The sequence below is a fragment of the Sorex araneus genome, chromosome X (assembly GCF_027595985.1).
Source record: "Sorex araneus isolate mSorAra2 chromosome X, mSorAra2.pri, whole genome shotgun sequence".
Taxonomy (NCBI): domain Eukaryota; kingdom Metazoa; phylum Chordata; class Mammalia; order Eulipotyphla; family Soricidae; genus Sorex; species Sorex araneus.
The window spans coordinates 64,597,075-64,623,255 of NC_073313.1; the positions used below are offsets into that span (position 1 = coordinate 64,597,075).

General features: G+C 43.7%; 1 protein-coding gene across 8 annotated transcripts in view; it reads right to left on the reverse strand.

Moving 5' to 3' along the window:
• Positions 1-20,735: 20,735 nt before the first annotated feature.
• The window catches only part of FMR1 (fragile X messenger ribonucleoprotein 1), a 38,141-nt gene continuing 32,695 nt past the window's right edge, over positions 20,736-26,181 (reverse strand). For 5 of the 8 annotated variants that reach the window (XM_055120758.1, XM_055120761.1, XM_055120757.1 and 2 more), the window contains 2 exons: positions 25,235-25,317; positions 20,736-23,067 (listed from right to left, as the gene is read on the reverse strand). In XM_055120758.1, the coding sequence (XP_054976733.1) occupies positions 22,906-23,067; positions 25,235-25,317 (245 nt within the window). In that variant the 3' untranslated portion in view covers positions 20,736-22,905. The remainder of the gene's footprint in view (positions 23,068-25,234; positions 25,318-26,181) is intronic. The other 3 variants (XM_055120763.1, XM_055120762.1, XM_055120759.1) reach the window with 1 other exon arrangement.

Here is a 26,181-nt window from a genome sequence, read left to right on the forward strand (position 1 = left end):
AACACCTGATGATCTCACTCATGGGTGGTATTTAAAGGGAAAACATCAAGATAATAATAAATGTCTAGTGAAAACAATCCTTTAGACTCTGATCAGAGGTTACCAGATAGGCAGAGTGGACAGAAAGTGTCCTGTGGATTTAGTGAGGGAAATTCGGCACATTTGTGGTGAAGGTTGTATAGCATCATTCCCCTAAATTGTGTGAATACAGCAATATTACCTCAATTTTTAAAAATATATAAACAAATAAATTAACTTCCCTCTTTTCCTAAGGAAATCCTTTCCCCTACTGGAGCGTAAACTCTATGTGAGCGGGGATCTTGTTTGTCTTGCTTATTGATGCATTTAATGCCTAAACAACGAGTAGCACAGAGCAGCAGCAACTCAATTCATTTGGCTTAATGGTTAGTTTCTATTACAAAACACGGTTCTTGTGTCCTTCTAATCTTTATCCCGTTGGCTACATGAAAACATCCCCTCCCCTGAAGATTTAGCCTACTGTCACTGTATCACTGTCATGTCTTTCCAGTGCTCATCGATTTCTTGAGCAGGCACCAGTAATGTCTCCATTGTGAGACTTGTTATTGTTTTTGGCATATCAAATACACCACGAATAGCTTGTCAGGCTTTGCCATGCGGCTCTCCGAGAGGGGCAGAAGAATCAAACCCAGGTTGGTCGCATGCAAGGCAAACAAACTACCCACTGTGCTATTGGTCCAGCCCTTAGCTTACGCCACCTTAGGCTACCCCACTCAGGAGGAAAAAGCAAAAATAATCAGTAGTGTTAGCCTACACCACCGATTATTTTTACCTTTTTTCCTTCTGAGTGATGAACATACTTAAGTTTCTTTGGCAACTACCTCTACGTAAATTAAGCATCTATCTTTATGTGTCTAGCATTACCTCTGAACTGAGTTCAAGCTGATATTCTTGCAGAACCTGAGAGAATTAAGTCGAGGCCCTGAGCTCTGCAAGTACCAGTCTAGTGAGGGAAACAGGCATGTGAAATATAATTATAGCACAACATGAATATTCTTAAAACAAAGGTCAAAATATAGTACTATAGAAACAACATGGAGACAACAATTAGCTTTACCTTCATACAACAATTTTATTTTCTCTTCATTGATTCTTTGAGATTTATACCTCCTAGTTTTCCTACATGTCTGACAGTTGATTTTCATTAAGTCTGGAGGAATGTTTTCTTCTAGGTCCTCTTCTTGACCTTCTTATCTGCTATTCCCCATTAAATCTAGCTCTACAGGGGCTGGAGCGATAGCACAGTGGGTAGGGCATTTGCCTTGCATGAGGCCGATCCGGGTTCAATTCCCAGTATCCCATATGGTCCCCTGAGCACTGGCAGGAGTAATTCCTGAGTGCATGAGCCAGGAGTAACCCCTGTGCATTGCTGGATGTGAACCAAAAAGCAAAACATAAATAAATAAATCTAGCTCCACAAATGGTCATAAGTTCTTCTACACCAGAGTTACCTTAAATCCTGATTATTTACAAAATTAGGGTTTGGCTATATCTTTGTATTTAGTTCTTTTCTAAAGTATCAACTGACCTTTGCTTGGATTAGTCACAAGCTCTTCAAACTACTCACATTCAGAATTAAGTGATGATCTACTACATCCTTGAACTTTTTTCACTGTTCACTACTCAGTCAGTCCTTTTTTCCAACAGCACAAGTGAGAAATTCGAAAGTCTTCTTTCTTTCTTTCATCTTCTTCAAACCCCATTAATTCAATCAATGAAAGCTTCCTAATATATTTCTAAAACTATATCTGAAGGTTAGTTTTATGAGTCAACTTGGTCAGAGCAGAAACAGTACAATTTTTTGCCAAAAACGAATCTAAGTGTTACTGTGAAGGGATGTTATGGTTGTGACTAACATCTATATTGAATTGACTTCAATGAAAAAAATTAACTTAAAATTTGAGTAAGCATTATTTAAGGCGTAAGATCAAAACTGAATTTTCCCTGAAGAAATTCATCCTCAACACACAAAAAAATGAAATTCAAGCTCAAGATGGCAGCCTCAATTCCAACCTGAGGTTTCAGCCTAAGCCTATCTCAGCAGTTTTAAACTTACCAGTATCCAGTTAACAATGAATTATGTCCTTAAAATATGTGAATATCTATTGACTGAAACTTGGGAAACAATTCAAAGGGTTGGAGCTTTGCATTCTAGGTTTGGTTTTTGACACTCCTGGTCCCCTGGTGCACAGAACTAAGAGTAGCTCCCAAACACCGCAGGGTCTCTATTCCATTCATTGTTCTCTGTTACTCCTGCCTCCAACATCATTTTCTCTGGAGTACTGGGGGAGTCTCAAATGATCTCTTACATGTGTCTAGCCCACTCCAGTCCATTTACCACACTGTGACCGTTTTATAATTGCAAAGTCCAAAAGTTCATTATGTCACTGATCTGGTTATTACTCCTCAACAGTTGTTGCTTTATCTGACAACTCTAATTCCTTAGTTCGTGAGAGTTCACCTGCTCTGCCATCACCTACCACCCCAGTCTCAAATTCAACCATCTGTCTGCTATTCACAGGTTATGGTCATATCCATATGGTTATTGTCTCTTGCCCCTGCACTTGCCTATCTTCACCAGGGCTCCTCGAAGGGGGGTGGGTTGTTTCCCTCTCTGTCCCGAGCAGAGCCCCCACAGCTGAAGACCTCTGGAACCCAGCCACAGCCATGCTCAAGGCCCCTCTCCACACATTCGGATGAGCCTCACACATGAAGGAACCGGCAGAGGAACCCAGGTGTGTGGGACCCAGAGCTGAGATCTCCAAACCTGCTTGGATTGGGACTGGGCCTCTTCTGCCCGTATTCCGCATTTTCCAGTAGTTAGGCGGTCACACCCAGAAACTGCCCCAGGCACTGTGTAATCCCATCAAAGGCCAACATCCAGAGACTATAAAATCAAGCTCCCAGAAGTGTGTGGCAGCTTCACGGCTGCGCAATATTTTATAGCCTAGTTCTCTCTCGGAGAACCTGGCAAGCTACCAAGAGTTTCCTGCCTGCATGGGAGAGACTGACAAGCTCCCTGTGATATATTCATATGCCAAAACTGGTAACAATGATGGGTCTCATTCCCCTGACCCTGAAAGAGCCTGCTATGTGGCACCGTTGGGAAGGATGAGTAAAGAGAGGCTGCTAAAGTCTCAGGGCTAGGATGAATGCAGATGTTACTGAGACCGCTGGAGAAAATCGATGATCAATGGGATGATGATGATGATGGTGGTGGTGGTGGTCATATCCATAATGTCTCCAAACTTGATATAGAACAGGGACTGTACTTTGGATTCCATCACTGTTTGCTTATCATCCCAAAATGAGAGGATAGGCTACTCTGACTTTGAACAGCGGATCTCTTAGGAATGCAAAGGGAAGATATTACTGGACAAAAGGAACTAGATTGATTCAACTTGTGTTAAGATGGATCCATGTTTTGACTTTTAACTGACCACTCAAGCCCAGGAGTGGGGGTGAAAAATATTCTGCCATGTGCCTTGCATCTGTGCCCTGAGCCTGCACACCCGACTCACTTTCTCCCACCACAGTGTGATTCAACAACATTTCTTTCCCACCTCTACCCCTTAAAACTCTTCTGAGGGCCTAAATTAAAATGTAATTTTTTAAAACTTAACTAAAATAAAAGCTCAACTCCTATGTTGCTTGAAAAAAACTGCAATTAATCATAAAAAAAGTTTAAAGTAAGGTCATCTCAAAGCACACTTTTTTTATTGTAATGATATTTCAGCAGAGAAACAGGTTTCTTTTCACTATATCTAAAGCCAAAAATATTTATTAAGGAATCTTTCATTATATATATTTATATTAATTAATATTGCCTCTTGGAGAGCCCGGCAAGCTACTGAGTGTATTCCACCCACATGGAAAAAACTGGAAAGCTCCCCGTGGCATATTCAATATGCCAAGCTCAGTAACAATAACAGGTCTCATTTCCCTGTCCCTAAAAAGAGACTCCAGTCATTGGGAAAAACAAGTAAGGAGAGGCTGCTAAAATCTCAGGGTTGGGACAAATGGAGACATTACTGGTGCCCACTTGAGTCAATCAATGAACAATGGGATGACAGTGATACTGTGATATATTAATTAAGGAAGTAAAAACTTCCTGGGCAAGGTTTTCAATGCTGTTGTCCTTGAGCGTAAGCTTATAGGCCACAAACACCACTTTAACATCTCCTTGGCATCATGCACATTTCTGTTTATGCCAAGTCAAAGATCTTTGGGGCCCACGGTATATTTGGTAACAACACAGGACCCCGGGAGAGGACCTCTTGAGTACCGAAGGATCTGGAGCCAGAAGATGGAGCTTCCCTCTCGTGGATGACAAGCAGCTGCCTTAATTCACATTGTCTAAAGAAAGTAACTAACTTCATTTTACAAAATTTAATATATCATTACATGTCTATTATTTGACTGAAATACTTCTAAATGTATACTAGGGTTTTGTAAGGAAAGTCATGAGGGAAAGGTATTTTGTTAGCTTTTTGTCTCAGAGCACAACTGTCTGTGAAATGAAATTTTCAGGGAAGACAGAATGTTATGGAAAGCAATCAAAGGAAAATTTGACCTTCACACTAAACTCAGCCAATCTAAGGGTTTTCATTTCTTTTTTACTAAATTGTTATTCTTAGAATTCTGTTACTTTGAGGATATAATCTCAACACATGTATTATGATACTTTATGATGATGATCTGGACTGTATATATGACTGAATAGAACAAAAGCTTTAACAAAACTTTAATTTACATAGGAAATATGAAAAACTACTTATCTTGCAGCTGCACCAAATAAAATGTAACTGACCTTGACTGTGGATAGCATGACTGAATAGGAAGGCCCAATTAGTCACAAATGGGAAGAATGAGAGCAGTCACTTGAATAACACAGACTTTGGGCTGCAGAGATAGTCCAGCAGGTAAGAAGCTTGCCTTGTACGTGTCCCACCTGGGGTCAGCATTCCATATGGTCTCTAGAACACCCCCCAGGAGTATTTCCTGAGTGCCCAGTCGGGCATAACCCCTGGGCATCGCCAGGTGTGGCCTAAACACTAAATAAAACACAGACTTCCATTTATTTGTTTGTTTTTGCTTTTTGGGTCACATCCAGCGATGCTCAGGGGTTACTCCTGGCTCTGCACTCAGGAATTTCTTCTGGCAGTGCCTGGGGGTCCCTATGGGATGCTGGGGATGGAACCCAGGTCTGCTGTGTGCAAGGCAAACACCCTACCAGCTGTACTATTGCTCCAGCCCTGGAACATAGACTGCTAGAAACATGGACCTTGACTTTTAATGTTCGTTGGCAATTAAGGAGTCTAAGTAATGAAAAAATCAACATACACAAGAAAATATGTGAGAAAAAATAGAAATCTGTAGGTATAAAGGACATAAATCTCAAATTGAAAGGGGGAAACAAAAATCATTTGTAAAAGATACAACAAAACTAGTTGACCCTGATAAGTAAAAGAAGACCCATGTGCTGGCAGGAGTTCTATGAGAAACAGAAAGGACTCCAGACCCCGCCAACCTTGGCAGAGAAAAGCCTTCGAAGCTTTTCCTTGCCAGGACAAGACAGAAAACGATGAGAAGGAATCAAAGGACCGGAAGGAAAGTGCAGCTGTTGCCTGCCTTCCTCCCGTCCCCGCCTCGTTGGAAGCCACTCAAGGCTAAGTCCAAGAAACCCTAAGGAAGGAGGGCAACCCAAGAGGAAATGCCACTAGTGAAGAAGCAGATTTTCCTGTGCCAGTGGGTTTTTGAGAGTAGTACCTAAGATTAGCATTAAAAACTCGAAGAATGAAAGTGTTTGTTGTACAGTTTAAGTAGATGGGTACAGGTCTCTCCCAGATGTGTAGGCCTCGCCCTCTCCCGTGAACAACACCACTGGTACTTTCCTTGATGTTGTCTGGCCCTGTGAATGGCCGCTCTGCCTCCCAGAGTCCACTGACCTCCAGTGAATGATAGCCAAGTCCTTCTCCTCTTTGTCCTGTGTACACTTTCCCCAGTCTCTGGCCATGGCCAGATGACTGTCGCCGGGCCTCCCAACTGCACCCTAGCAGTTCCTGTCATCCTTTCCTGGCTTTCCTAGTCTCTGGATGAGACTCCTGTGCTCAGCATTTTCTCACTCCCTGGGCATCCAAGCCCTGCCTGAGTCTGAGCTCTCCTTATTCTATCCTGACCTTCTGGGCATCCAAGCACCACCCACATTCTTCCCCTGCCTGGGCCTATATGGCCTTGCTGTAATGGGCCATCAGTACAGGCATGCAGCCCTACCTGATTCTGCAGGAGATCAGGAAAGGGAGATGATGGTCCAGGAAAATGGAAGAGAGAGTGAGTAGGTCAGTAAATCAGCATCAGAGAGATATTGGTTCAGGAAGAAGGAAGAAAGAGAGCAGCGAGAGAGAGAGAGTGAGTATATCAATAGGTCAGGATCAGGGAGATGCCGGTCCAGGAAGATGGGAAAGAGAGAGAGAGCAGCGAGAGATGAGAGATAGTGAGTAGATCAGTAGTTCAGGATCAGAGAGATGCTGGTCCAGGAAGAGGGAAGTAAGAGAGCAGCAAGAGAGAGTGAGTAGAACAGTAGGTCAGGATCAGGGAGATGCTGGTCCAGGAAGAAGGAAGAGAGAGCAGCGAGAGAGAGAGTGAGAGGCAGAGAGAGCAAGATGGGGCTTGGGACTTCCTTTTATCTGCTGCCATATCTCTCCACATCTAGCCAAGCCACAACCTACTCTGATTGGCTACTTGCTCCATGGGTGAGATTTAAAGTGATCACCTGGCGCTCCATCCTTCAGCTTCTGCTGTATCATACATATCATATCACCTAGATGGGAACGTGCTGACCCAGGCATTGAGAATAGGCTTTGGCAAGCGCCAATGGGCATCCTTCTAAAGGCAGAGACCCTGGCATAGGGGCTTTCCCTGGCACCCTGAATGGGGCAACAGGGTGGCAGCCTCTCAGATGAAAGAGAGGCACTCCTATTGAGGGGGCCCAAGGACCTATCAAGGACCTCGACATCAGAGTCCATCGCCATCAGTCCAGCAGGGTCTTGGCATGACAGGTGAGAAATCTGAGAGCTTATTGGATACTCAGGTCACCTACTGCCTGTGGGTCCTCGCTCCAGCAGAGACTGTTTTATTACTGGGAAAAATAGGCAAATGACCCAAGTAGATAGAATGCTTTGCCTTCCCCTTCCCTAAACTGTCAGGCAGAGTAACCCTGAACACTTTCCACCTTGACTAGATAAAACTATGAAGGTCAGCAGACTTTTCTTAAAGGAAATAATTTCATGATTTGGAAATAATGCCCTGAGGTCCCAACAAAATGTAACCGGCCTTCCTTGGTGGCCAGATTCACTCAGAACCTTACAAAAATCTTGAGAATAAGTTATAAACTGCGCATATCCTGTCACCCTCAGAGATCTGGAAAGGTCGAGGGGTTGAACCAGACTATCATAAAGGCCATAGTAAATGTGAAAAACAACCTTGACAAGAATCACGGTTTGGGGCTGGAGCAATAGCACAGCGGGTAGGGCATTTGCCTTGCACGCGGCTGACCCAGGTTCGATTCCTGAGCATCCCATATGGTCCCCTGAGCACCGCCAGGAGTAATTCCTGAGTGCATGAGCCAGGAGTAACCCCTGTACATTGCCGGATGTGACCCAAAAAGCAAAAAAGAAAAAAAAAAGTCTGGGTTTAAAATGTGTCCCAAGGTCCACCCCAGAATTCAGAGTCTCCAGTAACCACCTCAGTCCCAGTGTTTCGGAAGGACACTCAGCAAACACTTTCTCACAAGGCCTTCTGCTAGATGGGGAGACAAATGAAAAGTTAATGCTCTTATTAACATGGGGCAAGTTCAGAGGCTCGTCTAGAATATGGTAATAAAGTACTACCTTCCCCCACAGCTGACGTGATCACTGCCTGAGTCCATCTACAAGAACAGACTTACTTAAAGCTTGGAAGGAAAGCTCCCCAGAGGACTATCACCCCAAGGAAAGGACCCTAAGTGTAGTCTTGGCCACCCGAATGACTGGCAAACTACAAGTGGTTCCTCCTGGGCTAGTCCTCTCTAGAATAAATTCTCTTCCCCATGAAAATTTTCAGTTGCAGGTGGAGGAATATTATTACTCCTGTGAAAATATGAAGGCCCTTAAATATTTGTTCAAAAAGATCAACTGATAAATAAGGTGGTGAATGGATTTGAGGGTGACCCTCACAATAGCTGGCATCTTATTGCACATGTGACAATTTCTTCGGTCTTCTCCCTCAGAAAGGCACCTCTCATGCCTCTTTTTTAAATTTTTTTATTAGAAAATCACTGTGATGTACAGTCACAAACTTAAGAATTCTTGTGTTTGCATTTCACTTATACAGTGATTGTTTACCCATCTCTCCACCAGTGCCCAAATGGCCTTACATACTGGGGGAAAAGACAGCTCAGATAGAGAAGGGAACACCAAGTAGAGGATGTTGGGAGGACCCATTCAAGTTGGAAGATGCGAACTGAAAGTAGACTATAGACAGAACATGAAGTCCACTCAATACCTCTACTGCAAACTACAACACCTCTCGTGCCTCTTATCAATTATCTCTGCTGTTGGAGACGGTCAGAGACCGATGGAAAGGTGCCATCCGTAAGAACTGTCTAGCACTAGGCCATCTCCTAGACTAATAGGGATGCATTTACACAGTAACTAATACTTCTTACTACACCTGGATTAATACCACTGGGTATGGCAAAGTGAATGTAAAATCATCTACAAACAGGCAGCATAGTGCCATTCTCTTGGCCAAGTTCCTGTCTCAGCATCTCCGATATGGCAGGCAATCAAAAATGCCATTCCTTCCACTAATATCCCTTTCCCTTTGATCTTTGACCCCTGCCTTTTAACCTCTTGGGAAAATTGCCTCCTAAATATTTAACAGGCTACAGCAGTTCCATGTTTAAAATTATAATTCATGCTTCAGAAGGAAAACGTGGGTCCCTACAGTATTGACCCTTCAGGCGAACAGTCAGGGAAATTCCCACCTGGAGTGTAGGTTGGAAGGTGATTCCGATTCAGGATAATGTAGCTTGAAGAGAGACGCTTGGCCCCTTAGATCCTTAAACATAAATAGTTTAGAATGGACACCAAGAAAACGCAGCAGGATAATGTATGGCTATTTCAAACCATTGTGTGTTGCAATGGTTTCTGAGCAATTATGGGAGAAATAGCAAACACAGAGCAGATCTTTCCCAATTTCCCTTATTAGCTGAGAATCCTATTTTTTGTGCTCAAGCACCACAGGATGGATAGTTTTCTAAATAACCATATAATAAAGTGCCTTTCCAATCAAAGGCCACTTCACCGACATTGAAATCCCCACCTTCATCAGTGATCTTAGCTGGATCTTCTGCTGCACTTGCTGCAGTTTCTCCATCAGCACAGATTGTTTCACTGCTGTCCTCTGCTCCTGGGATGAAAGGCTGGGTTCCTTGAACCCCGAGAACCAAGCTGCCTCGACTCCCCACAGATGCCTTGCTTTTCTCGGGATGTGTTCCTTTGTAGGAAACACAGACAACTGTGACTTATTAGTTTGTGGGTAAGTTGTAATTGTTTCCATGGGAAGCACCATTTGAGTAAGACTTTAATAGTCTCATCCTGGGTGACCTAATGGCCAGTGTGGGGAAACCGCAGTAAAGGACACTGATCACTCCTCAGCCTGTTGGGTGGGAAGGCGAGGCTGCATTAAATGCAGCTGTCTTGGCCCATCTTGTCTTCCTTGAGGTGGTATTGCACACACCTGTTTGTCCTTAACCTAGAAAGTGTCTGTTAATGGGCCCCTGAAATTACCGAGGCATGGACTTGAGGTTCACTGTAAGTCACGGTTCACCCAAGTCCTTTACCTTTAGCCCTCCAAGAGTTTATTTAATTTTATGTCGGTGAGTGTTGTACACAGCCTCTCAGTGACCTGGGTCTATTGTGAAATAACCTGATTGAGCAGCAAAGTCATTAATAGGAGCCCATGAGTCTGTGTAAAGGTCTTTACCATTCATACCGCTTTGTGGTCACAAGCACCACTTGGAGTTCCACCCGTTGTGCAGAGCAGCCAATGCCTTGGGCAGTGAGTACGAAAGTACTCACTCTCAGAGTAACAGTTAACTTAGTGTCCACTGAACTCGAGCCTTCCATGCAACAGACTTCCTCATATGCTTCCCAAGCTTTGAAATGGAGCCACACAGTTGGGCAAGGAGCTGTTGCAAAGCAGGCAGTGGGGCTATCTATGGACCTAGTGTTTCGGCAGCCACCTGTTCTTGCAAATACTTCACCAATTGGACACACCCATTTCACATTTTGCTTCAGCTTGTTGTGCTTTGTTCACGGTTATCCTATTGTCTAGGACTGGAGCAATAGAGCGGGTAGGGTGTTTGCCTTGCACGTGGCTAACCCGGGTTCGAGATTCCTCCATCCCTCTCGGAGAGCCTGGCAAGCTATCGAGAGTATCTCGCCCGCACGGCAGAGCCTGGCAAGCTACCTGTGGTGTATTCGATATGCCAAAAATAGTCAAAAGTCTCACAATGGAGACAATACTGGTGCCCGCTCGAGCAAATTGATGAACAATGGGGATAACAGTGCTACAGTGCTATCCTATTGTCTCTCAGTTGCAAACCATCTTTCTGCACTTGGAAATGGGGGCGGGGAGGGAGGGTACTCTGCACATCACATTTCTCTGTTGCCAGTGTTGACTGGCAGGTTCTTCTGAGATGCTAAAAGGAAACTGGGAGGGTGGGGTCCTTCCAGCGAGGGGGAATGCTCGGCTTTAGGAGCAACAGCTAAATCCAATGTCCGCTTCCCTGTGTCCTGCTCTCACAGCCCATGACATCGTTTCTCTTCGATGCCAGTCGGCCAGCAGCCTCCCAACGCCCTAGCAGTCTAAGTACAAGCACCATGCATTCTGCTTCTGAGTGACTAAGGTGTCGGTACTGACCAAGAATGCCGTTTGCCAACTGGTCTGGGTTTTAATTCTGGGGTCCTCTCCTTCGAACTTTTGGGTTCTCGTCCTCCTAGCCACACCCTTCCATTTCCCCAGATCCCAGGATGGTAGGAACTTCCTGTAGACCCCAGCTCTGTGATGGGACGTTTATGTTTCTGTTTTACAGTTTCATTCCTCTTAATGTGTTCAACAATTCCCTCTATTGCATTCTGCTAATAGTACTGGTTTATTTCTGCTTATTAGACTCCCTGTGTACTCATTTGATAGAGTTTGAATCAGTGACAATTTGTGGCAGGATATTGGATGTGAGGGTCCCACTTTTCCGTTCAGTAAAACAATCAGGGAATAATATTTGATCAAAAGACTTGGCCCACGCCCAGTATGGCAGTCTTGCTGCTACGGGCACCCGTCCTTACTTCCACACTCCATGACGTCATCAGAACCTGGAGCAAGTGCACACTTGTCCTTTTACTGCTGCTTGGATTGTTTCTTTATGAACCCCAATCCAATTCGGCTTGTGTTCTAATATTATATTAGAATATAACATCCAAATAATATTCCTAAGAATGAGATGCACTCACTATAGAGGGCCGGAGAGATAGTATAGCAGGCTGAGCCCTTGCTTTGTATTCAGCTAACATGGATTCAACCTCTTGCACCCCAGATAGTTCCATGAGTTCCTCCCAGGAGTGATCTCTGACCAAAAGGAATCCCTGAACACCCCCAAATGTTTCCTCCCCACACCAAATAAATGTGCTGATTTTCATAGTTTTTTTGTGCTTTTTGGGTCACACCAGTGGTGCTCATGGGTTACTCCTGGCTCTGCACTCAGGAATTACTCCTGGTGGTGCTTGGGGAACTATATGGGCGCCAGAGATTGAACTCGCGTCAGCCACGTGCAAGGCAAATGCCCTATCTCCTCTACTATCGCTCTGACCTGATTTTCAAAGTTTTTTTAAAGAAGCCCAAACATGCAATCAGGGTCCCTTTCGATTTACAAGAACTGTCTCTTTGATCTGCTACTAAATAGAGCTTTAAGATTCTTCAGTGGTGTTAACATGGCGTCTATTCTTATTCTGGGCTTGGCTAGTTAAGACAGCTGTGTTTAGAGAGCTCTCTTTATGGTGATAATGGTATCCATTCTGAGAGCAGCCATCGAAACATTGTCCTAAACACCCCGAGTGTCCAAACACATAACTGGCTAAATAAACTGTGGTCTACATACATAATGGAATACTACTTGACAGTAAGAAAAGATAAAACCATGCAGTTTGCTGCCACCTGGATGGAATTAGAAGGTCTGCTTTGTGAAGTCAGAAGGACAGATACGGCACAATCTCTGTCATGTGTGAGATATAATGAAACATAGTATGGAAACAACATATGGCCAAAGGCCACAGAACTTGAGAACCGATCTGCAAAACTGAACTTACTAAGGACGGGCACTGGGGTGGGATATATGTGAAGGAACCCTTGAAACAACACTGGAGGACGTAGATGCTCTGGTAGAGGGTTTAGTTGTGGTCTGGGACTGTTGTACACATGAAACCCTGTCATCAACAGCATTGTAAATTGTGATGCCTCAAATGAAAAATTGCTTATGTCTTGGTTATGAGGGAAAAACATGCTCTATAGTGGACTTGCCAACATCTTACTGATAGCATCAGTGAGTAAGTATTGCTGGGGAAGTTCAAGGAAGGACAGTAAAATTGAATTTCAAATTTTGTATGGTGAAAATAAAGGGGCATTTGTTTTCTTCCAAGAGATATATGAAGTCCAGGGAGATTCTATGCAGTAGTTATCTAATGCTTATTTAAACATTTTAAGTATAGGAGCCGACTGGGGCGATAGCACTGTGGGTAGGGTGTTTGCCTTGTACGTAGCCAACCCAGGTTCAATTCCTCCATCCTTCTCGGAGAGCCCACAGACCCTGGCAAGCTTCCTATGGCGTATTCGATGTGGCAAAAAACAGTAATAAGTCTCACAATGGAGATGTTACTGGTGCCCGCTCGAGCAAACCGATGGACAACGGGACGACAGTGCTAGAGTGCTAAGTATAGGAGCCAGAAATATAGTACAGTGGGTAGAGTGTTTGCCATGCATACCTCTGACCTGGGGTGGATCCCTCGCACCCCCATATGGCTCTCCAAATCCCGCCATGAGTGATCCCTGAGAGCAGAGCCAGGACTAAGCCCTGAGCATCACCAGGTATGGTCCCCAAACGAAAGAACCTTAGAATAAGATTGCAAGTATGGACAACTATGTTAAGACCATAGAAAAAAGAAATCTCTAATTTGAGTAAAATATTTTTGTTATAGACTGCAATAGACTGAAAATATTATCAATTCAACGCGTAAGTAAATTTTTCCTTCAAATTGACACTTCAAAATCCATCAATGTGTAGTCACCATGCGACTAGGAATCCCGCGGCTCTCTCTCACCACCTGCTTTCAGTGGTCTTGGGCCACAGAGATTAGGACGGCAGATGCCATGGGCAGACAAAGGAGGAAACGAGGGCCAGGCTGGTTGGTGATTAGTTGCTTTTTATTCCATTATTTCATTTTCCCCACATGCCTGTTCCAGTCTCACTAATCTCCCCATTCCCATCTCCTCCTGTCCCCTTCACTAGTCTCTACGCACTCCAACTTGCCACCTTGGTCTTTCTCTCGTTTTTCATCAAACTCCCCGCATTGGGGTGTAGCAACCACACACCCAGGTCCCATAGCACAATCAACATATGAAAGCCCTCCACTCAAAGGCAAAATACCACATAGGGTTTTTTTCTCCTTTCCTTAGTCCAATAACTTAATTACATCTTATTTCTACTTCTTTTAATATTAGTTATTTTTGTATGGGCACAATAAGAGATACATTAAGCTGTAGGGTGGCTCTTCTGGGGGCATCTGGCTATAGATCTCAGACTACAGTGCTCAGGCCAGATTAATCTTTCCTAACCCTTGCAGGGCCCTAATCCAGTTATTACTTTTTAGATCATGACAGAATTTGTCCATGACCATGGTCTTAACTTATAGTAAAGTATTATGGGGCTTTGGCCTGGTCCATTTCAATGCCAGAATAGCTCAGAGCTTGCCCTGGGCCCATTCAGTCCCTCGTCGGGACCCTGCTTTTGGGGTGCTAAGAAGTAAGGGCAACTGAGGCTTAAGTTGAGAAAACAGATGCCCAGGAGTGAATATCATTCGGAGTCAATTAACTCCCAAGTTACAAAAGCATAGCATTGTCTTCCTGTGTTTTTATAAAAAAGACATTGCTCTGAATTAACTATGCAAAGGACTTAAGGTGAAGAGAAAAAACAATATTTACAAGTTAACAGAGTCTGATTAGGAGATAAAGGTAATTGATCGGTTGGGGAAGCAGAGCACAAAGACAGAGATTACAAATAAACACAGAGGAATGGGAGCACTGTGATAGGAGTAACCCAATATACCTAAGCTCGTTGTGGCAAGGCAGAAAAGACAAACGAATGTTATCCTACACATTAAGGTAGTCTATACTTCACTTCGCCCTTTGTCATTTGGCATGTCGCAGTTTGGTTCAGTGGGGTTTCGTGTTTGTCACTGAGAATAACTTGGGAACTGGAAGGAGAAGCTCTAGGGCCCCATACATAAAGGGTCCAGCAATGACTGCCCTCAGTGTTGGTACGTCAGCATGGAGAATGTCGTGGTGACTACTCACAAGGCCCTGGATGTTCTGTCACTGAGGGACACAGACACTGAATTCGGCCACTGGCTAAACAGGCCTGTGGAGGTAGACTATGGCCTACACTTGCCTCTAGACAGGGAGGTAAGCCATGTCGAAGGTGTGTTGGAGCCTGACCAGAGTCATGAGAAAGTTCCGGGGATGCTGCCTTGCAAACAAGGCCGTGTCATAGTTGCAAACAGCTAGGAACTCTAAGTGAATTGGTTTGGGGTCTGCATGTCCCAGTGCAGTCACTTTCTGTTATATATTAACTGTGCTATGATTGGATGAATGTTAAACAAATATTCTACTGGGTTATTGTGTAGGCTTGCATAGATTCTGATGTGGAATATATGGGAAGTGGGATGTAAAGATTTACGAGGTGGTCTGATTTACTTCACCAAGAACTTTGTGCGTCACTGGGCTACAAAATAATATGTACTTGAAGGTGTTTTGATCTTCTGTATTTTGATCTTATGTACTCTGATGGATGCTAACCCAATGAAAAGGTTCTGCAAAAGCCAGTCAGTGCTAAAATGGCCTGAGTGAGCTTTAGCCCTCTGTGCTTCAACATTCTACATCTTGCTCATCACTGCGCCCCCGACCAATCACTCGATCGAGAACTAACAGATGTGTTTCTTTCCTCCCTAACCTATCTGTGACCATCTTTGAACTTCATCATGGGGCAGGCACTGGAAACGCAGAGACACTTCATTTGCCCAGGGGGTGGGGCAGAGCTCGCATGCACCCGGCCAGTGTATTATGCCGGGTTGAGGAGATCCAGCACATCTGCATCACATGTGTGTTTTGATCAGGACCTGACTGTGTGCAAGGACAGGTCCTTGGGCTCCTTCGCCTGATAGGTCTGGCTTGGCTAAATCTTCCTTGCACGAATATTCTAGGCTCTGCAAACTAGGGCTGGGAGTCCGGCATCTCCTTGAAGAAAGCAGATGAGGGAACCGGGCCAAGCTTGGTTTTCATTGGAACAGACTCAAATTCGGGCTCAAGGGGCACCCCAGCAGTTGGACTGGAAATTCGGTAACATGGATAGTGCTGTATTGTGGCTAACTACTTAGCTTTCTCCCCTGGACCCTTCGCAAAGGACAGGTGGCCTTGGAGATTTGCTAGCAAGGAAATGGGGAAAATCAGAGCCTCCCATCACAAAGGCAATCGCCCATCTGTGAAACATCTGCAGCAGCTGCCTCCTTGCCAAACAATCCGTTTGTTCAAGATCCAGAGCCTGAAGGAAGCTCAGAAACCGGGGGCAGGTTTGTGTGTGTGTGTTTCCACTCGCTTTTCATTCTCCCTGAGGCCCGGTCCCTCACAGGGGCCCTGATCTGCCCTTTGGGATGTGGGTAAACCAGCCCTAAAGAAATGACATCCTTACTTCCAAGCAAGAACAAAGGAAGAGCTGGCCTTGTGTATGAGCCCATCAACTGTTTTTTTTTTAACTGAATCACCATGACATACAGTTACAAAGCTTTCATGTTTGAGTTTCAGTCATACAATGATCTAACGCCCATCCCTCCACAAGTACACATTTTCTACTAGCAATGTACCCAGTATTCCCACATCCACCCCGCTCCTCCCTCTGCCTCCATGGCAGACAATTTTCCCCATACTCTCTCTCTACTTTTGGGCATTATGGTTTGCAATACAGATATTGTAAGATCATCACGTTTGGTCCTTTATCTACATTTAGCACACATCTTCCATCCCGAATGATCCCTCCAACCATCATTGACTTAATGATTCCTTAGCTATTCCAGCTGCCTTCTTCCCCAGCTCATGAGGCAGGCTCCCAACTATGGAGCAATATTCCTGGCCCTTGTGTCTAGTGTCCTTGAGTGTCAGTCTCATATTATGTTCTTTTATATTCCACAAATGAGTACAGTTATTCTATGTCTGTCCCCCTCTGACTCATTTCACTTAGCGTGATATTCTCCATGACCATCCATTTATAAGCAAATGTCATGACTTCATCTTTCCTAACAGCTGCGTAGTATTCCACTGTGTAGATGTACTGAAGTTTCTTTAACCAGTCGTCTGCTCATCAACTTTTCCAGAAGGTTCTACATTAAGGTCATTTAGTCACTGGTTATACTCTGTACCCAGGATTTTCACTCATGCTAAAGTGCCAAAATACCTCAAAGCAGCCAGAACATCAGAAAGACCACCCCACGTTTTGTAGTCAGTGTCCCTTGGCTGTTTTCTTCCTTGTGGTTACATGAACCTGATTTCCCTGATGATCGGATTCGAGCGAGGGCAGGCTCACGTGCTCTTTCCCATTGGTCTGCTATCCAGCCTAATTGCTGGCATCTGGCAGTAAATCCTAAATGCTGACATTCAACGGTACTTTTCTCAGTCCCATAGGTTTAGTTTTTGCTTTTCTACCTGAGTTCAGGCCCCGAGGAACTCCCGCAAACACTGCTGGGAGTTGAGTTCCCTGGCCGTGTACTGAAGCCTCCCAAGATGTAATGCAGCACCCCCGGCCCCCGCCCTCACACTGACAAGATTCAGATCAAAGAGGCTCTGTTGCATCACCTGTTCCAATGGCAGCTGGGATTAAGGGCTCTTGCCTTCACTCCTCCCCTTTATCCTTAAGGACAATTGTCTCATCTACATTATAGGGTAAACTTGGGTCATAAGCGTGCACAGCTTACTCGTGCTTAGCTCAACCAGGCTTCCACCAACAGCCTGAGGAGGCATGGGTTTCCTCTCCTGGTAGGACCCACTTAAGCCCTTTTGGCTTCTAAAGAGTAAACACTAGACTTGGGACTGCCTCCACCGTTGGATACCGTTTGTGAAGCAGTGAGTGCAGCAAAACACAGCGCCCTACAAGCAAAAGCAAGAGGTCTGTCTTCCTGAGGGCGGCAGCCACCAGGCTCAGCGAGAGAAGGCTACGGTGCTGCGTTCCAGCAAGACTACTTTTTCTGCGAGAGCCTGCTTTTACACCAGGCAACCTGTTAGACGCCTTGCACACAATTTCCAGTCGGAGGCTTGGATGCCAGCTTTTTTTTTTAATAATTTATTTTTAATTAGTGAATCAACGTGAGGGTACAGTTACAGATTTATACATTTTTGTGCTCATGTTTCCCCCATACAAGGTTCGAGAACCCATCCCTTCACCAGTGCCCATTCTCTACCACCAGTAAACCCAGCATCTCTCCCACCCTCCCCAGTCCCGTCTCCCCCCACCCCACCCTGCCACTATGGCAGGGTATTCCTTTTTGATCTCTCTCTCTGATTAGGTGTTGTGGTTTGCAATAAAGGTGTTGAGTGGCCATTGTGTTCAGTCTCTAGTCTATATTCGGCACGCGTCAGCCCTCCCCAACATGACCTCCGACCACATTTTATTTGGTGTTCCCTTCTCTGAGTTGCCCAGAATGAGAGACCAGCCTCCAAGCCATGGAGACAACCTCCTGGTACTTATTTCTATTAATCTTAGGTGTTTGTCTTATAGTCTATTATTCTATATTTGGATGCCAGCTTTAAGGGTGTGTGCTGGGGAGTATTGGCTAGTCGCACCTGTGGCACTGCTTGGCCTTGACAAAGTCTTTTGGAAGTTGAATTTGGGTCCAGCCCTTCCCTCTGCCTCAAAATCTGTGTTCCTGGCACACCAAACTTTTTGGCAATTTCTGGAATACACCTCTTCATGGATCAACAGCTCAGTGATCGCAGCTGTTTCTTCTAACGCCTCCAACCTGTCCTGTCTTCTGGACTGCACTTTCCCTGAGAAGCCCGCAATGAACTATACATCTGCCGGGGGCTGGGGGAGGGCCCGACCTTGATTTAGGTTGAGCTTCTCGGAGGTGCTGCCTGTTGAACTCCGCATCTTAGCACTTCATCCACCAGATACTGAAGCATTGACTCAGCAAGCCCCCTCCACTGGACACGAGCCTAAACTACTAAGTGCTTGCCATAGAGTTCAGTAAATACTTAATGAGAACAGGATGAAGTCACATGGGTGGTTCGTTAGCACTTGTTCTCTGTAACTTTCTGCCTACAAATACACAAACACCTTTTTTACAGTTAGGATAGCTTAGCAACTCTTTAACCCAAGAAGAAACAAACCGGTGAGATCAAGTGTCTTATCCAGTGCCAGAGATACTTTATGCCCTGACCTAACGCCTTTGGATTGTTCAGTATCTACTGCATTTGTAATTTGTCTTGGGGTCACACCCAGCGGTGCTCAATGCTCTGCGCTTGGGAGGGGATTATGCCTGGCAGGATGGGGAACCACACAAGGCGCTGCCCCCAGCCCCTGCATTTGCGACTTTGAATGATACTCTTAGAACACTACCGTTCTTGGTGCAACTCTATAAGATCCAGTCTCCAGGGCAATCTGAAGGCTTACCACTTACTAAAAGCACTTTATACTTAAAAAATACTTGGACTTTTCCCTGTTTTAGCCAATACTGAATTTTACCCCAATCCTTAGGATTCTTATAACCTTGTCAGCCAACTTCTTGCAGATACTTTACAGTCCCCTCAATATTCAACTTCACCCTGAATGATCGTGTGGTACACACATGTCAGGGGGTCCACGTTTAGTACATTTCAAGACTCTCATGTCTCTCCCACTAAACATCCACAGCGTTTCAAAAACAAATTCCCATTTATGGAAAATTCTGAGAACTGGAAAGATTTCTAAATAACCCCAAATGGAAATTTCCAACAGTCCCAAATAGGCAAGTAGTGGGAAAGAAACTCAAGATTAAAATCCTAGTGCCTGGTAAGCCTTTCGAGCAAGTCAAGGTTAGCATGCGGGAATGGCTGAGAATAGCCAGCCATTCCGGTAAGGATGCTCATCATGGTCACGCATGAAAAAGCCTCAGCAGAGATCAAAGAAGAATGCTGACCTGAAAGGTATTGTGTTCCTAACCATGAGGACCGCATGTCCGGAGAACGCCTGAGCGAATCTCCAGCTCTGCTGCCATCTATCCTTGTCACTGTGTGCCCTGGACACTTGCGGAGGCCAGGACAATCCAGCCAAGGTCCTGGAAAATCATTTCAGCTCCCACCTGTAACAGACTGTCGCTCAGCACTCTGGGCTCTGAGAGGCCAGAACTAGGCAGAACAGTTAGCAGAAGCAGAAAGATACCAGAGTGAAAAATCAGAGCAGCAAAAAACAAAGGTAAATTTTCCTGAAAAAGTATCAGCATGGAAAACTGTTCTCGATCCCCAGAGCCACCCTGGATCGTGATGCCAGCTAGAGCTTCACATAGTCACCGAGTCCTTTGTTTACTCTGGGCCACATGGAGGAAGTGGGCTTGGGGGACCAAGCTCAGGGGCTGAACACGGAGCTCCAGGCTGAATCATCTGCATAGCCCCGTTTCTTTTGTTCCCAAGATATCATAAGTCAGTATCTAGAATAACTTACTATACTCATGTTTCCCAAATGGCAGTGTGTGGACATGGCGACAAAAGTACGTTTTCAGAGCAGTTTGTGGCATCGCTGAACTATGTGCCTAGCCCCGTTTGTGTTCCTTTATTCATGGTTCTTAAGTCGATATAGACAGTTTAGATAGAAAGTCCCTATATTGGGGCTGGAGCAATAGCACAGCGGGGTAGATAGAGCGTTTGCCTTGCACGCGGCGACCTGGGTTCGATCCCCAGCACCCCATAGAGTCCCCCGAGCACTACCAGGAGTAATTCCTGCATGCCTAAGCCAGGAGTAACCTGGCATGGCCAGGTGTGACCCAAGAAGACAAAAAAGTCCCTATATTTCCTTCTTCCAAAATGGCAGGGTATGTGTCCATGAGACAGAATCCTATCTTCAGTGCAGTTCTGTGGCATCCATGCCACCGAGCTGTTGTTGGGGGTTTAGGAACTGGAAACATGGACAAACTGCAAACTTTGCCATGTTTTCCTTTTAGGTGTGCACAGATTACGCTTTGCATAATTCCCCCGCATCACTTCTGTTGTATTTAGAAACTGAAAATCAGGAGCAAACATCTGTCAGACTAATTTTTTGCTTTTTCATAAGTGCAACTTTTTAATAAAAATTTACATCTAGATAAACAATCTTTAGATTTTCGAAACTTTAATAAGATTTTAAAAACATGACTTTGAACTGAAAAACATACACGTTTAGTACACAAATATTGCAATATGAATCAACTCCAACTCCATTTGAAAACGTGAATCAAATTACAGTTTTAGAAGTTAGTAATTCACATTTAAGCAAGTTAGCGCCTTGCTGAATTCAGCCTTTGTAAAAAAAGAGACTTAGTGCATATTGTAATGGTACAATGTGCTTTTGTACCATTTTAGATTTCTCACCTTATTAAATATGATCAAGTTTTCAAAGTTGGTAATATCAGCTAACTTCCTATTACAAGTGTAATTTCCAATGGTAACAGTTACTTTTGTAACAGAACACTTTCTATAGATTTCGTCTACCTTAAATTTTTTCAAAGCAATCATTTGTAAGGATTGCATCAACATCAATGTAGCAGAGGAAGATCAAACTTTATTGAAACTGCTTGCATACAAAATATATTGCACTATAACCAAACAAATGTTAACATAAAATCCAATCTGTTGTCGCTAATATGTACAGAGAATATTGCCCAAGAGCAGTTACATTACAAGGTCATTCTACCTTGGTTAATTATCTACAGTATTTTAAACCAAACAGCTTACAGATGATGTGTGTGCAAGGTACCAATTTCTGTTTCAAATACTATACATTCCCAGAATAAATAACTAGAAATCAACATTAATGTTTGGCAATACTTTTAAGACTTTTTAATATTCTTGAAATCGTGTGCAGTTTGTTGCCCATTTTATATGCTTGTTTGTATGCAAGGAAATGTTAACTGTAAAATGAAAACTCAAATTTACAAAATACATCAGAGGCAGAACTTCGGTTTGTACGGCTCTGTGCAGATTCAGTGGTACCCCGGGAGTTATTTGTTAAGAAAAATATAACATCTAAGAGAGTGAAGGTCCTTCACATAATTTTCCTCGGTAAATTTCATTGGAAATAAAAAAGCCCAAATAACCTGAACCTAACATATAAAAAAATTTGAGGGGTGGAAAAGTATTTGTTAATCCTAGTCTGCTTTCCAATTCTGCTTATACATTAGACCTAGTACTTCAAAGTTTACAAAACATTTATAACCTGCTCCCAATGTTTCTTCCACAAAGCACCTGTACTTCACAGGATTATTATGCACACATGAAAATGACCTTCCTATCTCCCCAAAAATCAATTTGAAAGTAAAAAATGAAAAACTTCACAGAACTTGGGGAGGACAAAATAAAGGCTCTAAGTTAAAACTGGTCATCAGGCCAAAGAGCAGGCATACCCTAACAACTTTCAGCTGGGAAGATTTGTTCCCAGCCAAAACAGTTTAGCCTCTCTCCAATGAAAAGATAATTGTTTCTTCTCCTGTCTATACAGAAAAATGACACATCTTTCTCAATAACACTATTTGTCAAACTTCAGTGCAACGAAACAAAAACAAAAACAAGTCCTATTCTTCACACTGCCTAACCTGATGTTTATGTTAAGGAAAAGAATACGGAAAGCATGCATTTCTCTATAAAGTACTAATGTTTGACAGGGTTTGCTACATCTTTAACATTTAGTGTTTCCAACTTATCTTCCCTGAACTCTGCATCCAAATATAATATTCCTACCTGCCAAGATATAAAAAAGGCACAGATCATACAACTTTTTTTTGTTTTTTTGCTAATGAAAATGACAAATGTCACGTCACATACATCCCAGGGTCCACTAAAATACTGAAAAAGTGGACCAAAACATAAACTGACAGGACATGAAATGGCATTGTATTTCATGGAAGACTTCTATATGAGATCGACAACCGAAGTCTGATCACCATAAATATTTAGAAAAAGTGAAATGTACTGGTGACTTATCACCCAATGCAGGAGGAGTCCAAATTAACAAGGAATATCACTGCTCAGTACTTTTAGAAAAGAAAACAAACTAAAATTCTGCTGTGAGGTGCTGAGTATGCTTTAAAATTTCAAGGTATTCTTTTGTGCGATCTGAATATTGTTGCTTATGGCCAATACCAAATAAAAAGAAACATTCTTAACGGATTTGTGTTCATTTCATGCCCTGTGCCATCTTGCCTACTATTTGTCTTTGGCCTAACAAAGTTTTCTAATATGGAAGAATTCCGGAAATGTATTGGAAATATAACTTCAGGATTATGCAGTTTAGGGGACTCCATTCACAAGTGGTTGCTGCCCGTCCACGCCGTCTGGCTTTTCCTTCTTCTGGTTGCGATCTTTACCCGTGCGCAGCCGGCTACCTTCACTGGAGGTATTCTGTAATGTTTTAGTGTGGACACTCCTTTCATTATTGCAGTCAACTCTGATCTAAAACAAGTTATATTTGTTATATACACAAACCATAGCCTACTTCAATCTGTAATGGGCCTGACAGGAAATTTAAGCCTCAACATTTGTAAGGTACAAATGTTAAGAGGGGAAATGGAGGTGGAGAAAATACAGGAAGTGCAAGAATTATGGTCAAGGATTGGTTCTTTATTGGTGTGACTTATGGTTTTTAAAACACTCTTCTTCTTTAACTGGAACACTGCTCATCATTGCTCCCAATGTTAGATAACAACTCACAATCCTACAGTGTCTTCTTCTAAGCAGAACAAAACAGTGAGAGACAAATGGTTAAAGTGAATTACTATTATTGCTTATCAAAAGATATACTTATGCCTACTAGTGTTTTTAGTACTATTCTTCAAAGACTGTGAAACACATACGACATAAATTAGTATCTATTCTGATTTTACCAGGACGGCAATGATTTCAACTACCTCACTTATCAATCTCTCATTTACACATTATAATCTAATCCTGAGTATAATTATGTTTTATTCTTCTGTAATGACTTATTCTATTAAAAAATGAGTGTTTTACTTTCTAGTAGCTTATGTGTCAATAAGGCAAGTAAGACAGTCATACAACTTGAATTCTGTCTGAAGAATAAGGAAGGTATAGGGAAATCCTGAAGCTAATTTGTGAAAGGTCTGGAATTCTAAAAGTAAAAATGAATCCAATAAAAATAAAATTATAAGACTTCCTAATATTTTTAAACCTCAACAATAAATACTTAAACTTTTGCTAAGGGGCTTCTAGATGCTAGAAAAAGGAAGATAACATTGAGCAATGGACCAAATGCAGCTCTAAGTATTGACGTGTTTCAAGTACAAATGCTAAATGAACTGATATACATATCCCAAACTGGCTAGCTATATAATTTTAGTGCATTTAAGTGGTGGGTCTGGTTGTATGTTTTAAATATTTCTCTGCCAATGGTTCTGACTGAATCAACCCTCACACTCAGAGTAAGTAACTTCTGATGTGGTGTTTCGCTTTGACTCTGAATGAGAAATATGCAGTCTTTTAGTATTTACAATGCAAGCAGGCCACCCCAGTTCACTCAGCTCAACAGTTTAAGTGGGGAACTACAAAACTGGTACATAAGTGCCTTCTATTTTTGCAAATCAGTGAACATATGTCATTTCACTAATCTTTATCTAGGTCAAAGTTCTTTTTATGCTAGTCCTTAATACAGCAAACTTAACACCTACTTAGAACTTCTATGACTTTTGTCAGAGAGCTGCTATTCTTAAAGTATCTCTCACTGATCTTAGATGTTGGTCCCAAAACAACCCACACTCAAGAAGAAACCCCTTATTGGGTTGGAGTGATAGCACAGCGGGTAGGGCATTTGCTTTGCATGAGGCCGACCCAGTTTCAATCCCCAGCATCCTGTACGTTCCCCCAAGCACCGCTAGGAGTAATTCTTGGGTGCAAAGCCAGGAGTAGCCCCTGTGAATTGTCAGGTGTGACCCAAAAAAGAAAAAAAACAACCCTGATTTAAGAGTTCAAAAGCAGGAAGTGAGAGCATGGATTCTGGGTATCAGAGACCAGGGTTCAAATACAACTTCACCATAAATGACTCCTTCTGTGTCCTACCCTATGAAATGGAAGAGTGGAACTACTCACCTCTGGGAGCCGCTGTAAGATTAAGCAAGGTAAATATACACAGTGCCCTTCACAAAGGTATCTGTATATGCTCCAGCATGAATTTAGAGTTCATTACTGATGGCTTCAGCACAGGTAATGACCACTAGGGAGATATGTGCAGAGCCTGGTTGTTAGCAGCTGATGGATCTGCCCTGTACTAAGCTGTCAACACCTTTCCCTTCCCCTCCTTTCAAAAAGGACACCTTAGCCCTGAAATCCAGGGGACCCGCAGAACTTACTCTGGGGTGTCTGAGCACCCAAGGACGCTCATTTTCCTGGGGGCAATCAAGCGATTACCCCACAGGTGCAGTAAGCAAGCCACCATGGGACTGGCTAGTCCTGACACTTAGGCTGCCTACGGGACAGGAACGGTTTCTGTATGGTCTGTCACGAAAGGACAAGCCTGGTCACAACTGTAGTACTTTTTCTTTGGTTTGGCAAAATAATCTCATCAATCGCAAGAAACGTTGCAGATGCAAATGGTGCACAGTGTTACCTGGAGCGACCCGTCCGCTGTCCTTCCTTTAGCATCTCGCAGGTTCCGCGGGCGATTATCGGTGCGAGTGTGGTCTTCGTTCCCTACAGGAGCATGGGCAAAAGGTTCCATCAGCACACCTGAGCTACTTCTTGGAACTTCTTTATCCCATGTCCTCGAATGATTTATGCCAACCACAGAAGCTCTGAAGGAAACCACAGTCATACTGCCTGCATCACGGTTAATAATCTGGCTAGCACGCGACTCACCATCACCTGCGCTACAGGGCGGGCTCAGCTGCTGCTAAGATACAACACTGAGGTGACCCCGAAGGAACGTGCTTCTTGAATGATTTGGCCTGAATTTAAGTAACGTCTACCCAAACCTGGCCATGAGAATGGCTGACAGGCTGCTAATTTCTACACCAACCAAAGGCTCAACCTTTCCCTAGAGTGCTATGAACAAAACTGCAACAACAGTTGTTGGGGAACAGTCTTTCCCCAACATGCCCAGACAAGTTGCGCACCGGGTCCGGGCAGCCTCGGGGTGAAGGATGACGGGTGCTCGGAGAATACCACTCTGGGAGACAGCTGATGGCCGCTCACTTTACTGCCCAATACACACATATTTTATAGAGGGTCTCGGCTTAAGAGGATGGTCCAATCACATAAAGTGTAGCATTACGATTACCTTTCCAACTCTGCTTTGCCCCGGCCCAATCCCAGGTAAGGCTAGATGCTGTGATTAGGAATGTCGTTAGGTGATAATTCTTGGGGGATGGGACTCGACACCAGATAGCTGGTGCTTCTCAAATGTGCCCAGACGCTCCCTACTGGGTCATTATGCAGGGACAGGCCTTATGTGCTATGCAGGCACAGATCTTATCAGCTCTGGTGCCTGTTGCCATGCTCCAAAGGGTATCTTGATAAAACAGTGGTGACTCACCAAGATTTTTCACAGAACTTCAG